General features: G+C 41.5%; 1 protein-coding gene across 1 annotated transcript in view; it reads left to right on the forward strand.

Moving 5' to 3' along the window:
• The window catches only part of PLA2R1 (phospholipase A2 receptor 1), a 111,957-nt gene that overhangs the window by 12,195 nt on the left and 86,513 nt on the right, over positions 1 to 13,249 (forward strand). The window contains 2 exon segments of the mRNA XM_067741774.1: positions 2,318 to 2,701; positions 5,741 to 5,914. Of these exon segments, the coding sequence (XP_067597875.1) occupies positions 2,318 to 2,701; positions 5,741 to 5,914 (558 nt within the window).

The following is a 13,249-nucleotide window of genomic DNA, read 5'->3' on the forward strand; positions in this document are numbered from 1 at the left end:
TGTTCAACCAGACCTACGGCTGGATCTGCAGACTAAGAATCAGGAAGCCAGAAAGATGGTAATGACAATAATAACAGCAACTCACATTTACTGAGTTCTTCCCGTGCCATGGTAGTGCATGTTGTGCTTTGCAAGGGTTATTTAATGGAATACGCTTAACATCCCTATGAGGTGAGTATCATACATATTCCTAGTTCAAAGAGGAAAGGCAAGGCTCACAGAGATCGAGAAATTTGCCCAAAGTTACAAGTCTGGTCTGTGGTGGATCTGCCTGATTCCAGAGCTCTCAACCCACCAGCCAGGTAGTCTACCCACCTATCTTAGGTGTAGGAACTGAGGCGCAGAGGGCTATGGTACAGCCAGTGAGTTGCAGAGCTGGATATATTTGAACATATATATTAGATAGAAGCTAAAGTACAGAACAATTATAGTAAAATAATTATCCTTCAGTGAAAAATTAATGGGACTCTGGGCTAGCTAGAAAGTTATTAGTAGATTACAACAGAAATTAAGGTTAACATTCTACCCAGGCATGAAAAGGTGAATAGGAGAGCTGGAGAGAAGGTTAATAATTATCAGAGTCCACACTGCTTTGGCGAGAGGTAGATTTGATCTTGAATGACTCTACTAATAACTACACAGACATGGGCTTCATTAGGAAAACAAATTTCCTGATCTAAATGAAATCTCCCTAAAACGGTTCATTCTCTGCCCCCTGCCCCCACTCCTTTCTCTTTTGTTCTGATGTATGGTGATCAAAGCAATTTTCTGACAACTATTACAACTCCTCAAATATAGGGTTATAAATAAGGTTATCAATTATTACATGAAGTATACTTCCATTAATACATTGACAATCTTTTTTCAACAGTGTCTTAAGCGATTTTGGTTATTGTAAATCAGTTCTTCTTGGCCTGAGCAACTTTAGAAAAACAAAAAGAACTTTTACCAAAATGAAACATTCCAGTGCATGAGGACGCTCATTCTGCAGTGTTCCCAACCTCTAGAAGGCTCTGCCTGTGTCTGCTATGCCCCTGCCACCGCACATGCCTGGCCCTAAATCACAGCTGTTTTAAGGGAACCTGATAATGTCCCTTTAGATTTTTGAAGAATGGACAGGAAGTAAGATGTGAGAGCAGAGCCTAGTGAATAGGAGAACAAAAGAGCTCTTGGACCTGACCAGACAGTCTGCGCTGAGTAACCCAGCAACCATGAGCCTAAGTAAGCAGCAGCTGCTGGCGTGTTTAATCAACATCAAACATTTACTGAACTTCCACGATGTGCTCAGGACACTCTGAACTTGGATAAAAGAAGTCAGACATGATTTCCACCTTCAAAAACCCTGTGGGAGGACATGTTCATAACTGTTGTGTAATAGATGCCTTCCAGGCCAGCGGCTTGAGGTAAAGTCAGGTAGTGGGCAGGTAGATACCAGTAAGTCCTGGCTGGGCCCTGCCAGCTTTTCCAAAGGAAACTCACCCAAATCTCTTCTTCTGGCTCCCAAAGATTAGAGGCTCAGGGGTATATCACAAAATGCCTCCTTCCTCCACATTCCCACGTGGCCTGTGTGGTCTCAATCCTGTCACAGTGCTCTTGCAACCTCTCGTGTACCTAGGTGAGGGGCCTCACCTAGTGTCCTGGACATCTGTCTGCTGTTGCCCAACAAGGGTGCTCCCAGGAAGAGTCCATCCCCACAGCGTATGTCCCCATCCTTCCACACCTGATGGACCCAGCACAGAAAACAAATGTGGAGAAGCATTTTTTCTCACCAGCATTGCGTCTTATATCAAGACGCAAAGCAGCCCTTGACTTCTATCCTTTAGGTTTTCTACTGAAATTTGATGGTGGAAATTTTCATTTCAGTGGCTCTTGATTCAGCTGCCGTATTCCTAACATTCAGGCACGTGTCTGAAGAAAACCAAAGTGTCACCATGCCTCTGGGCACCCAATGTCTCTCCCTTGCAGTGCTGAGTATTATCACCAGTCCCCGCTCTCTCTTCGGTTGTGGCGAGCTCCTTTTCTATCAGTACCATTCTGGAGTGAATTCACAAGCATCCCTTGTTACTGGAGGGCCAATGCTGTCTTAGACCAGAGGTTTTCCATTAGCTCTAATAAGTCCATGTATGCTTCCCAAGAACCTCCTTTGTTTTGGGCAAATCAAGCCCCTGTGGTGGACCCCACACATCAACTTCAGATCTGTTTGCGACAGCCGTCAGTGTGACATATCACAGCTCAGACATGCACACTGGGATCCTCCCGACACTGATTAATTATATATGAAGATTCTATACCATATCTTCTATTTTGCTGTTTTCAGATAAAGGGATCTTCATTATCCAAAGTGAGAACCTCGAGAAATGCATTCAAGCCGGCAAATCTACACTCACCCTGGAGAGTTGCAAACCACCCAACAAGTACATGCTGTGGAAGTGGGTTTCAAACCACCGCCTCTTTAACATCGGAGGCAGCGGCTGCCTGGGCCTGAATGTGTCTAATCCAGAGCAGCCACTGAGCATATACGAGTGTGATTCCACCCACATCTCCTTGAAGTGGCGCTGTAACAGGAAGATGATCACCGGCCCGCTCCAGTACATGGTCCAGGTGAAGCACGACAACACGCTTGTGGCCTCCTGGAAATATCTTCATAAGTGGGTTTCCTATATGTCAGGCGGTGGAGGCATTTGTGAATATCTGCACAAAGGTAAAAAAGAATTTCAACCAAAGTACGCATGAAATGATATGTTTAGCAAGTTTGCCCATAAGTAAAGATTTGTAAAATATATGAAAGAGGTGCACAGTACCTAGAACCTCCACGCACTTCTGCTAAATACAATTTAGTTGCTTACTCGCTTATTGTAAAAGGATCACTGGAGGGGGCTTCCCTGGTGGCGCAGTGGTTGGGAGTCCACCTGCCGGTGCGGGGGACACGGATTCGTGCCCCGGTCCGGGAAGATCCCACATGCCGCGGAGCGGCTGGGCCCGTGGGCCATGGCCGCTGAGCCTGCGCGCATCCGGAGCCTGTGCTCCGCAACGGGAGAGGCCGCAACATTGAGAGGCCCGCGTACCGCAAAAAAACAAAAGGATCACTGGAGTCTTGGAATGGGCTTGCTAAATTCTGCTAAAGAAACAGAACTGCGAATTTAAAGGTATTAGAGGAGAAAACACTTCAATAACTTTGGGAATCAATGGAAAGGAGAAAGAACAGGAGGACGAGGGAGAAAGAAAATAAAAATAGAAGGAAAAGATTTTTTGAAGTTAGACTTTCAGGATGAAAATAAGAGCCTCTCCCGTCAATATTTCTTTTATTGTAGAAACTTTGTCCCATGTGTGGAGTGTGTCTGCAGGGCACCTCAGTGCCTCCTAAGGCCTGGCTGGCATCCGTGTGGTGGTCATGTTACAAGGCATTTATTTATTTAATTTATTTTTTAAAAGATTTTTGACATGGACCATTTTTAAAGTCTTTATTGAATTTGTCACAATATTGCTTCTGTCTCATGTTTTGGTTTTTTGGCCCCGAGGCCTGTGGAATCTTAGCTCCCCGACCAGGGATCAAACCCACACCCCCTGCATTGGAAGGCGAAGTCTTAACCACTGGACCACCAGGGAAGTCCCGTGTTACAACGCATTTAAAGGCAGACTATTGTCAGGGGTTATTTGGTGTGTGCCGGGGAGTAGGAAAGCATGGTTTTGGTGGCAGGTAGGGGGAGGTGTTTTCATTTTCCATAGTTCTGTGATATGTGGTATTTTTAAACAGAGAAAGAAAGCAGCTTAGCTCTGAAATTCTGAAACCTCAAACCTGTTTGTCAGGTTTTGTTTTGTAGCTCTCTTCATTCATTCATCCACCCATTCACCGTCCATCACGCATCCATTGAACACTGACTGTTTCTGTGCCGGGCATCTGATTTACAAAGGCCAACAAGACAGGTGTGGTCCCTGCCCTCATGGTGCTCTGTAGAATTATGGCTTACTAAGAGCTTCTATTTCTAAGAATTCTAGGAAACAGAGCAAGGAGCTACCAAGACCTAAAGCAAGACTTTCTCCCGTACCTGCGAGAAATGAGTAAAGAGAGACAGCCAAGGGCAAGCCATTCTCAGGACTCACTACAATAAAGCAAGTGCTGCATACCAGCACACTGAATAATCTACAGTTCTAAGGAAGAACTTGGCATGTTGTTCCAGGTTAACATTTTAGCCATATGCCCACGCTCACAATGCATGCAGAGGAAGACTGAGTAGAAGGCAGAGGAAGGAAACAAGAGGATGTGTCCTGGTATACCAGTAGTTCCTAACAGCCTCAGCCTCTAGGGCTGGTGGTGTGGAGTGAGCTCAGGCAATACCCGCCCCCCACCAGCTGTGGGAGAGGGTGGGAATCTCCACAGCCAGCCCCTTCGCTCCAGGACCTACTGATTTAATTGAGGGTGGCCCTGATCTCCCTCACTATAGAAAGCCCCAGCTGAGTTATGAAAAGTTGTTGTTTTCTGCTTAAGGCCAAGGATGACTGATCATTGAAATACTCTGAGGGAGCAGCCAGCCGGCCACTCAGCAGGGCCATCTTTCTCCTAGACCACTGCAGGGGCCTCCAGCCGGGCATCCACTTTGTCTTCTCTCTGTGTACATTCTGTTTGCCACTGTGCACCCCGTGAGTCTTTAAAAATCGGATCATGTGACTTTCCCATTCAAAACCCACTGATGACTTCCCACCGCCTCCAGGGTAAAGGTCAAAGCCCATGATGTGGCAGAACCGGCCCTCTGTGAGCTGACACTCCAGTGCCTTCCTGGTTCTGCCTCACACGGGGCCTCCCTGCGCTTCCCCGTCGGCCCCTCACAGTTCTTGTCGCAGGTCCCTCGTGCTCCCCGGTACTTGCTGCTCCTTATGCCCCAAGAACTCTCTTCCAAAGACTTAAACCTCTTCCCCCAGTTCTTATTCAGAGAGGCCTGCCCTGACCACCTTATCAAAAATAGTGCCTCTACCCCTTCACACACACACACACACACACACACACACACACACACACACACACACAGAGTCATTCTGTTCTTACAGTATTTTGTTTTTCTTCATGGTACTTACCACTACCTGAAATTACATGTTTACTTGTATATTTGCCTTCTCTTTTTTTCTCCCCACTAGAAGAGAAGCTCCATATGAAAGCCAACTTTTACTCATTTGTTCACTATTACATCATATACCCAGTGCTGGACACATTAAATGCTCAACAGATGTCTGCTGAATGAATAAATTAATAAATGCCTATGAACCTCGACATTCAGATGCTGATGGCTGATGTATTTGGGGACTGGAAGATATTTTAAAGTGAAATCTCCAACTACATACAATATCTTGAAATAACCAATAATGGAAAAGAATCTGAAGCTGTATACCTGAAACTAACACAATACTGTAAATCAACTATAGTTAAATAAAAATAATAATAAATAGATAAATTTTTTCTTCTCATCCATTCACAAATATGTATGCTACTGTAGCAGTGCACCATAGTGAATAAACAAGGAGATAAACATACAAACAAACCATTTATCAGCATTTCCCCTGAACACAGCACTCAGCCTTGCACTTTTCCATATACTATACACTGAAGTCCTGAGGGTTCACTGTGGTAAAGCGAGGGCCTGGCCCAGTGTAGATTTTCAGTCAATAAAAAATGCATTCACTTTATGACAGTTTCCAAAGATAAAGCTGACATACTACTTATTTGCCTTTGTCCTTTTCTTTCTGCTAGATTTGTATACAATCAAAGGGAACGCCCACGGGACACCGTGTATGTTTCCCTTCCAGTATAACCGGCAGTGGCATCATGAATGTACCCGGGAAGGGCGGGAAGACAACTTGCTGTGGTGTGCCACGACCAGCCGATACGAAAGAGATGAGAAGTGGGGATTTTGCCCAGATCCCAGTAAGAATAAAATCTAGTCTTCTCCGTATGTCATGAAGGAGTCAAGGATGATTAGAAAGTTATTGTATCTAAAGGAAAGCACTGAGATTGATCTACTAAAATCTGAATAAGCTCTTTGATTCCATTTATCCAGGCTTTGATTTTGTGTTTGTTTTTGCCTTGAAAAGACAATTCTGATGTATATTCCTTTTTTTCCCTAAGTTTGAAAGATGTTAATTAGCCATTCCTCATTAAGTTCAGTACATAAGGATGCTTTAACCGGAATCATATTAGAATACTCTGTGATCTCATTAATCCCAGCTTCCAGGAAGGATACTTCAAAACAAACCTGAATGTGTATAAAGCTCAGTTATCCTTCCAATCCACTCCCTCTTATGAGCTGCCTTAACTTCTCCATGTCCTGACTGCTTGCTTTGCCCATTGTCACGTCCAGGCATCAGCTGGCCCTTGATGATCTTTTTAAAATCACAGTCGCCCTTGTTATTACTCGACAATGAGTTCTTGTCTTGATTCCCTTTCCTTGTTACTCGATTTCTAGCTATAACCTCAAAATCGTTTTCTCTACTTAACCCAATTTTCAAGGTCCAATGACAGCTGCAATGTTCTAATTTTTTTTTGTCAGTTAGTACTTTATTATTTTATTGTATTTTCATTTAGCTTAAAGGTTGCCAGTGGTTCTTAAGTATTGGGGGTTATTTATATATACCTTCTACTTTCTGTATTCAATTTCCTTCACCTTGGTTTCTGCAAGGCAGAGAATATAGCTTTTGCAATCTCTTCATCTTCCATGCCTACCTTCCCTCTGCATAGTTAACAAAATGCCACAAAGAAATGGAAACAAAAAGAAACTGAAGAGATTAACTCCAAAGAATCTGATTTATAAATTGCCTGTTGAATTGTTTTCTAATCTAAGAGCCAGTACAGCTTAGTGAATTAGAAAGAGTGTAGGTTTTGAAATCGGAAAGACGAAGGTTGGAGTCCTGTTTCTTCCCAACAATGAGATCCTGAGTCTCAGCTTCCTCATTATAAAATGGAGATAATAACAGTACCTATTCGGGTTATTGAGAGGATACAATTAGATGATGCATCTAAGCCACTTATCATAGTACCTGGTACTCACCAGGATTACCATCATCATCATCATCATCATATCATCATCAGGCCTAATTTATCCTTTCAGCATGTGCTTCTGAATCAATGATCCTACGTCTTTATTATCTGTCAACAGCACTAAGCTAAGCATAGCGTTAGGACTTAGGACCCTCTCTTCCAAGAACTTGGCCTCTAGATGGAATACAGGACAGACAGATTTGCTCCATGCCTGGAAATGCAGACTATATTTGACATGATGCTCTAGAATCACCTGGGGGATATTTTAAAACATATATCCTTGCCCAGTCCCGGAGATGCAGTGAGCGTTTTCATTTTTGACAAGTGGCCCAGGTGATCCTGTGGCAGATAATTCTTCATCAGATAATTCATAATATGCAGGTAGTTCTACACAACATACATCTATATACATGGGTGATATCAAGACATTTAGCAACCAGTCTAGTATGAGCTCTTGGCCAGTCCAAGTGGAGACCTTAATGTGGAGGTTAGGAGTCCCAGAGGCCCACTGCTGGTATTAACCCCGTATCTGCTGTAATGTGAGGGGATGCTGAGGCAGCAAGGGGCACTTGAGGAGCTCAGGACAGCAGCTCTTCACCAACCAGCATGAAAGTATTTCATCATTTATTGACTGTCAGATCATCAGCCTTCTCTATCTGAATCTGAATGTCTGTATGGAGGTGTATGTGCATGTAATCCCTACACTGCTCGGATTCTTGAGTCAGATGTCACATTATTTACATCATCTTCTCTTTCCATTTCTATCTCCAGTAGATGGCATTATTAAAAGTAAAGAAACCAATACTAATAAGATTAACATGTATTTCACATGGCCCTAATACTGTTTTAAACTACACTATTCTCCTTGAGATTCTTTGAAGGGCACTGTCACCATGCTCTGTCACTTTAGCCAGTTATGGTTTCCCAGGTGGAAGCCTGGGTTTAGTTGTGCCCAGGGCTTTTCAGTGCCTAGACTATCTATTTGTTCAGCTTCCTACAGTTCAGAAGCGTCCTCCACTTGACAGCTTGCCAGATTCCAACTCTCCTAACCTCTACCACAACCACCAGAGAGCATGTTTATTTGCGCAGTGCTAAATTACATGTCCAGTCTTCTTCCTTTCTTGTTACTTTTGGTTCCTGGTGGCCAACTTAAGTCAAAATGATGTGCCGGAGACTGGAATCTGAGCAAGCAGATAGTTCTTTCCATGGGGTCAACGAGTGGACAGAACAGAGAGGAGTGAGTAGATTAAAGCAAAGATTCACACTTCTGTATCTCATCTTCCTTACACAGAAATTTTTTAGTATCTCAATGTAGAATAATGCCCTTTTTAAAAAACGATTGTAAGTGATCACAATGTAAATTTAGTGCCAATAAACACATACAAAAACACACTAGCAGGGAGGGATATGATAAAACATCTGTCACTATAGATCTTCAGGAACAAGGATGATATAGAAGAATCTTTCTGGGTTTGTTTAGAGGCAATTCTGTGTCATACTATGTCCGTCCTGGTTGTGTGTCTTACACAGCTGGAGAGTTAGGCTTAGTTAGTTTGAGATATTTTTAGGGTACCAACCTCTGGGATGATCTGATTGCCCTGGAACCTTATTCACCTGATACAATTTTTATCAGTAACTTGAATGATGTAACAGAGCAGATAGGTACCAATATTGATGTATGACCGCCAACCTCGGCTTTGTCAGCAGTATTATTACGTGTCTCTTGTCATGCTGCTCTCTCACTCCCAGCAAGGGTCATACAAACCTCTCTACTCTCCCCTGACTTCTAACCCTGCCCTACATTCTCCTCCCCAACTCTTAAGAGATGACCTCAATCCCTACCTCTCAAAGAGAACAGGATCCATCAGAAGGGAAGTTTTGACAACTTCCTGCTCCCAAGCCTTTAAGCCTACCTGGGTTTGCACCCATCTCCTTTTTCTCCTTCCTGTGCAATAGTGTTCCTCCTCCTACCTAGGGCAAATCTCGCCATCTGGACTCTGGAGTCTCCCGTCCAATCCTCTCCAACTTCTATCTCAGTGTTTCTCAAAGTGTGGTTCCAGCAGCATCAGCATTCTCTGAGAACTTGCTAGAAATGCAAATTACCAGCCACATCCCAGACACCTATATCAGACATTCTAGAAGTGCAGCCCCAGCAATCTGTGTTTTAACAAGCCTTCTAGGTGATTCCAGTGCACACTCCTACTCTAACATAGATGAATGATGGATCCTTCTCATTAGCAGTTAAACCTACTCACGTCTTAAAATAACATCTTAAAATAATACAACTCCTTCATCTCCACTTCAGCCTCCTGAAAATACCTATCTCTCATCCCCTGCATAGACAGACTTCTCAAAAGAATTGTCTCCCCCGCCTCACCTTGCTTTCGTTCCTCAGAGCACTGTCTCTTCTTGGCTTCTATGAAGATGTATGCCTGACCTCCACTTCCACAAACCATTCATTTACTCTTTTCCACAAATATGTACTGAACACCGGCTATGCACCAAGCACTCAGCTGGGTGCTGTGATTATAACCACAAATGTGAAAGATGAAAGTCATGGTGCCTGCCCTAATGAAGTTCACATTCAAGTGAATGCTGCTGAAGGGCCTGATTTGACAAGGTCTGAAACTAAGTGTTTGCTGGATCTGGCGACATGGAGGTCATTGATGGCCTTGACAAGATATATACTCTAGTTACCAGATTGAGTGGGTTAAAGAGTAAATGGAAAAACAGAAGAGGAAGGAAGGAACACTTCCCAGTTCATTTTATGAGGCCAGTATTACCATGGTACTGAAACTAAAGACATCACAAGAAAAGAAAACTATAGACTAATATCTCTTATGAATATACATGCAAAAATCCTCAACAAAATACTAGCAAACAGAATCCAACGACATATAAAAAGAATTGTACACCATGACCAACTGGAACTTATCCCAAGAATGTAAGATTGGTTGAAAATCTGAAAATCAATTAATGTAATGCCTATATAAATAGGAGAAAGGACACACAATTATCTCAATAGGTGCAGAAAAACATTTGACAAAACATTACATCCTTTCATGAAAAAAACAAAACTAAACTAAAAACAGAAGAGAATGTCCTCAACCTGATAAAGGCCATCTCTGAAAAACCCACAGCCAGCATACTTAATGGTAGAAGACTAGATGCTTCCCCATAAGATCAGGAATAAGACAGACTATCCACTCTCAACACCTCTATTCAACATTGTACTGGATGTTCTAGCCTGGGCAAGTAGGCAAGAAAATTTAAGTCATCCAGATTGGAAAGGGGGTTGTAAAACTATCTCTATTTGCAGATGACATGATCCTGCATGCATAAAATTTTAAGTAATCCACTAAAAAACTACTACAACAAATAGACTCATTCACAGGATACAAGATCAATATATAAAAATCAATTGTACTTCAATACTGTAGCAAGGAACAATCCAGAAATTAAATTAAGAAAACAAATCAAAAAAGAGACAGACAGAAAACAAATCCATTTATTGTAACATCCAAAAGGATAAAATCCTTCGGAAAAATTTAACGAAAGACATGAAAAACTTCTCTCTAAAAACTACAAAATATTGTTGAAAGAAATTAAAGAAAATTAAATAAATGGAAAGACATTCCATGTTCATGTGATCAGAGGACTTAATATTGCTAAGATGGCACTACTACAGCAATCTTTATCAAAATCCTAGCTGACTCCTTTGCAGAAATTGACAGGCTCATCCTAAAATTCACATGGAAATTCAAAGGACCCAGAAGAGCCAAAATAATCATGAAAAGGAAGAACAAAGTTGGAGGACTTATACTTCTCATTTTCAAAACTTATGCAAAGTGACTGTAATCAAGACAATGTGATACTGTCAAAATGGAATAAAACTGAGAGGCCACACTTATGATTAACTGATTTTTGACAAGGATGCCAAGACAATTCAATGGGGAAACAATAGTCTTTTCAAAAAATGGTGCAGGGAAACTGGATTCCACATTCAAAATAATAAAATTAAACTCCTATCTCTCACTTTATAAAAAAATTAACTCAAAATAGATTTTTAAAACTTACATGGAAGAGATAAAACTATAAAACCCTTACAAGAATACATAGGGGTAAATCTTCATGATCTTGAAAATGCAATGAATTCTTATATATGACACCAAAATGCAAGCAACAAAAGAAAAAAATAGATAAGTTGAACTTTATCAAAATCAAAAATTTTTGTGTTTCAAAGGACACAATCAAGAAAGTGAAAAGACAACCCATGGAATGGGGTAAAAAATTTGCAAATCAGATATCTAATAAGGGACCTATATCTAGAATATATAAAGAACTCATAACTCAATAATAAAAAGACAAAAATCCCAATTTAAAAATGGGTAAAGTGTCTGAATAGACATTTCTCCAAAAATAGATTTACAAATAGCCAATAACCACATGAAAAGATGCTCAGTATCATTAGCCATCAGGGAAATTCAAACAAAAACTGCAGTGAGATACCACTTTACATCCCACAGCATGGCTAAAATCAAAGAGACAGACAATAACAAATGCTGACAAGGATATAGAGAAATTGGAACTCTTATCCACTGCTGAAAGGATTGTAAAAGGATACAGCTGCTTTGGAAAACAGTCTGTCAGTTCCTTAAAAGGTCAAACATTGGGTTACCATATGACCCCTAATTCTACTCCTAAGTATATATCCAGGAGAAATGAAAACATATACCTACACAAAAACCTTTACACAAATGCTTATAGCAACGTTATTTATAATAGCCAAAAAATAGAAACAACCCAAATGTCTACCTATTGATGAATGCATAAATAACATGTAGTATACCCAGTAGTATTTAATGGGATATTATTGGACAATGTAAAGAAATGAAGTACTGGTACATGCTACAACATGGATGACCATTGGAAACATTATGCTAAGTGAAAGAAGCCAGTCACAAAAAGATCACACACTGTATAATTCCACTTATATGAAATGTTCAGAATAAGCAAATCTATAGAGACAGACACTAGTTTAGTGGTTGCCTTGGGCTGGGGGTAGGGGTGAGGACTGAGGGAAAAATGGTAAGTGACTGCTAATGGGAATTGGGTTCCCACAAAAATGTTCTAAACTTGATTGTGTGATGGTTGCACAATGCTTTGAATATACTAAAAACCATTGAACTATATACTTTAAATGGGTGAGTTATATGGCATGTTAATTATATCTCAGTGAAATTGTTTTTTTTAAAGAGTAAATGAGAGATGAGAAATTGGAGACAGCATACGTATAAAAATATGTGATTAATGGGGGTAGAGAAAAGGTAGAGACTGCGATGGGGAGGCCAAGGGAGGGATTTTTTTTGTTTCTTGTTTTTGAAGGATGAGAGCTGCTAGGACACCTTTGAATGCTTCTGGAAAGGATCTAACAGAAAGAGGTTGAGGATGCAGGAAAGTGAAACAATTGGTGAAATAAATATGGTCTCTCAGAAGGCAGAAGGAAATAGGGTCCAGATCAAAGATGGACAGACTGACCTTTTATGGATGTAAAGACAACTCCATGGGAGGGAAGAAGGAGAGGATAGTACAGGTCCAAGAAGGTTGATGGATTAAGTGATGGGGAAAATGAGGAGAAACGAGTCCAGTGGCTGTGGACTTTCTCTGAAGAGGGGGAAGAGTGAGAGGTTTGAACAACAGGAAAGGTGTGAAATGAACATGGTGGCTGCTGGGAGAGCAAGCTTTTTAGGGAAAACCGGTAATGTTTCCAGGAAGTATTGGGGGTGGTTGATAATGAATCCATCGGATGACTTTTCTTGGCAGTGCTCATCTGTTGGGTGCAGGCATGGAGCAGGCAGATGATTGGGTCCCTCTGTTGGAACGTGCTCCATAAAGTCACTAATGGACTCAGTCCTCATCTTACTGAAAGATTCAACAACGTGTAACAAACTGACACCATCTTTTTCCTTGGGCTTCTGGGGCCCACACCTGCTAGTTTTCCTCTTTCCTTTGTGGCCACCACTTCTCAGCTTCCTTTGATAGCATAGTCTCCTCTGCCTAACTGCCTTTAAATTCTGGTGGTAAGCTTGGGAAATAACATGAAAAAGTTGGAACATGGTACCTGCTCTCCTGATACTTAATTTTATCAGGAAAAACAGACAATCAATAAGCAATCCCATAATGCGTCATTTAATCTCAACTGTGATCAGGCCTGCCAAGGAGCAT

The sequence above is a fragment of the Pseudorca crassidens genome, chromosome 6, assembly GCF_039906515.1.
Source record: "Pseudorca crassidens isolate mPseCra1 chromosome 6, mPseCra1.hap1, whole genome shotgun sequence".
Lineage (NCBI taxonomy): Eukaryota > Metazoa > Chordata > Mammalia > Artiodactyla > Delphinidae > Pseudorca > Pseudorca crassidens.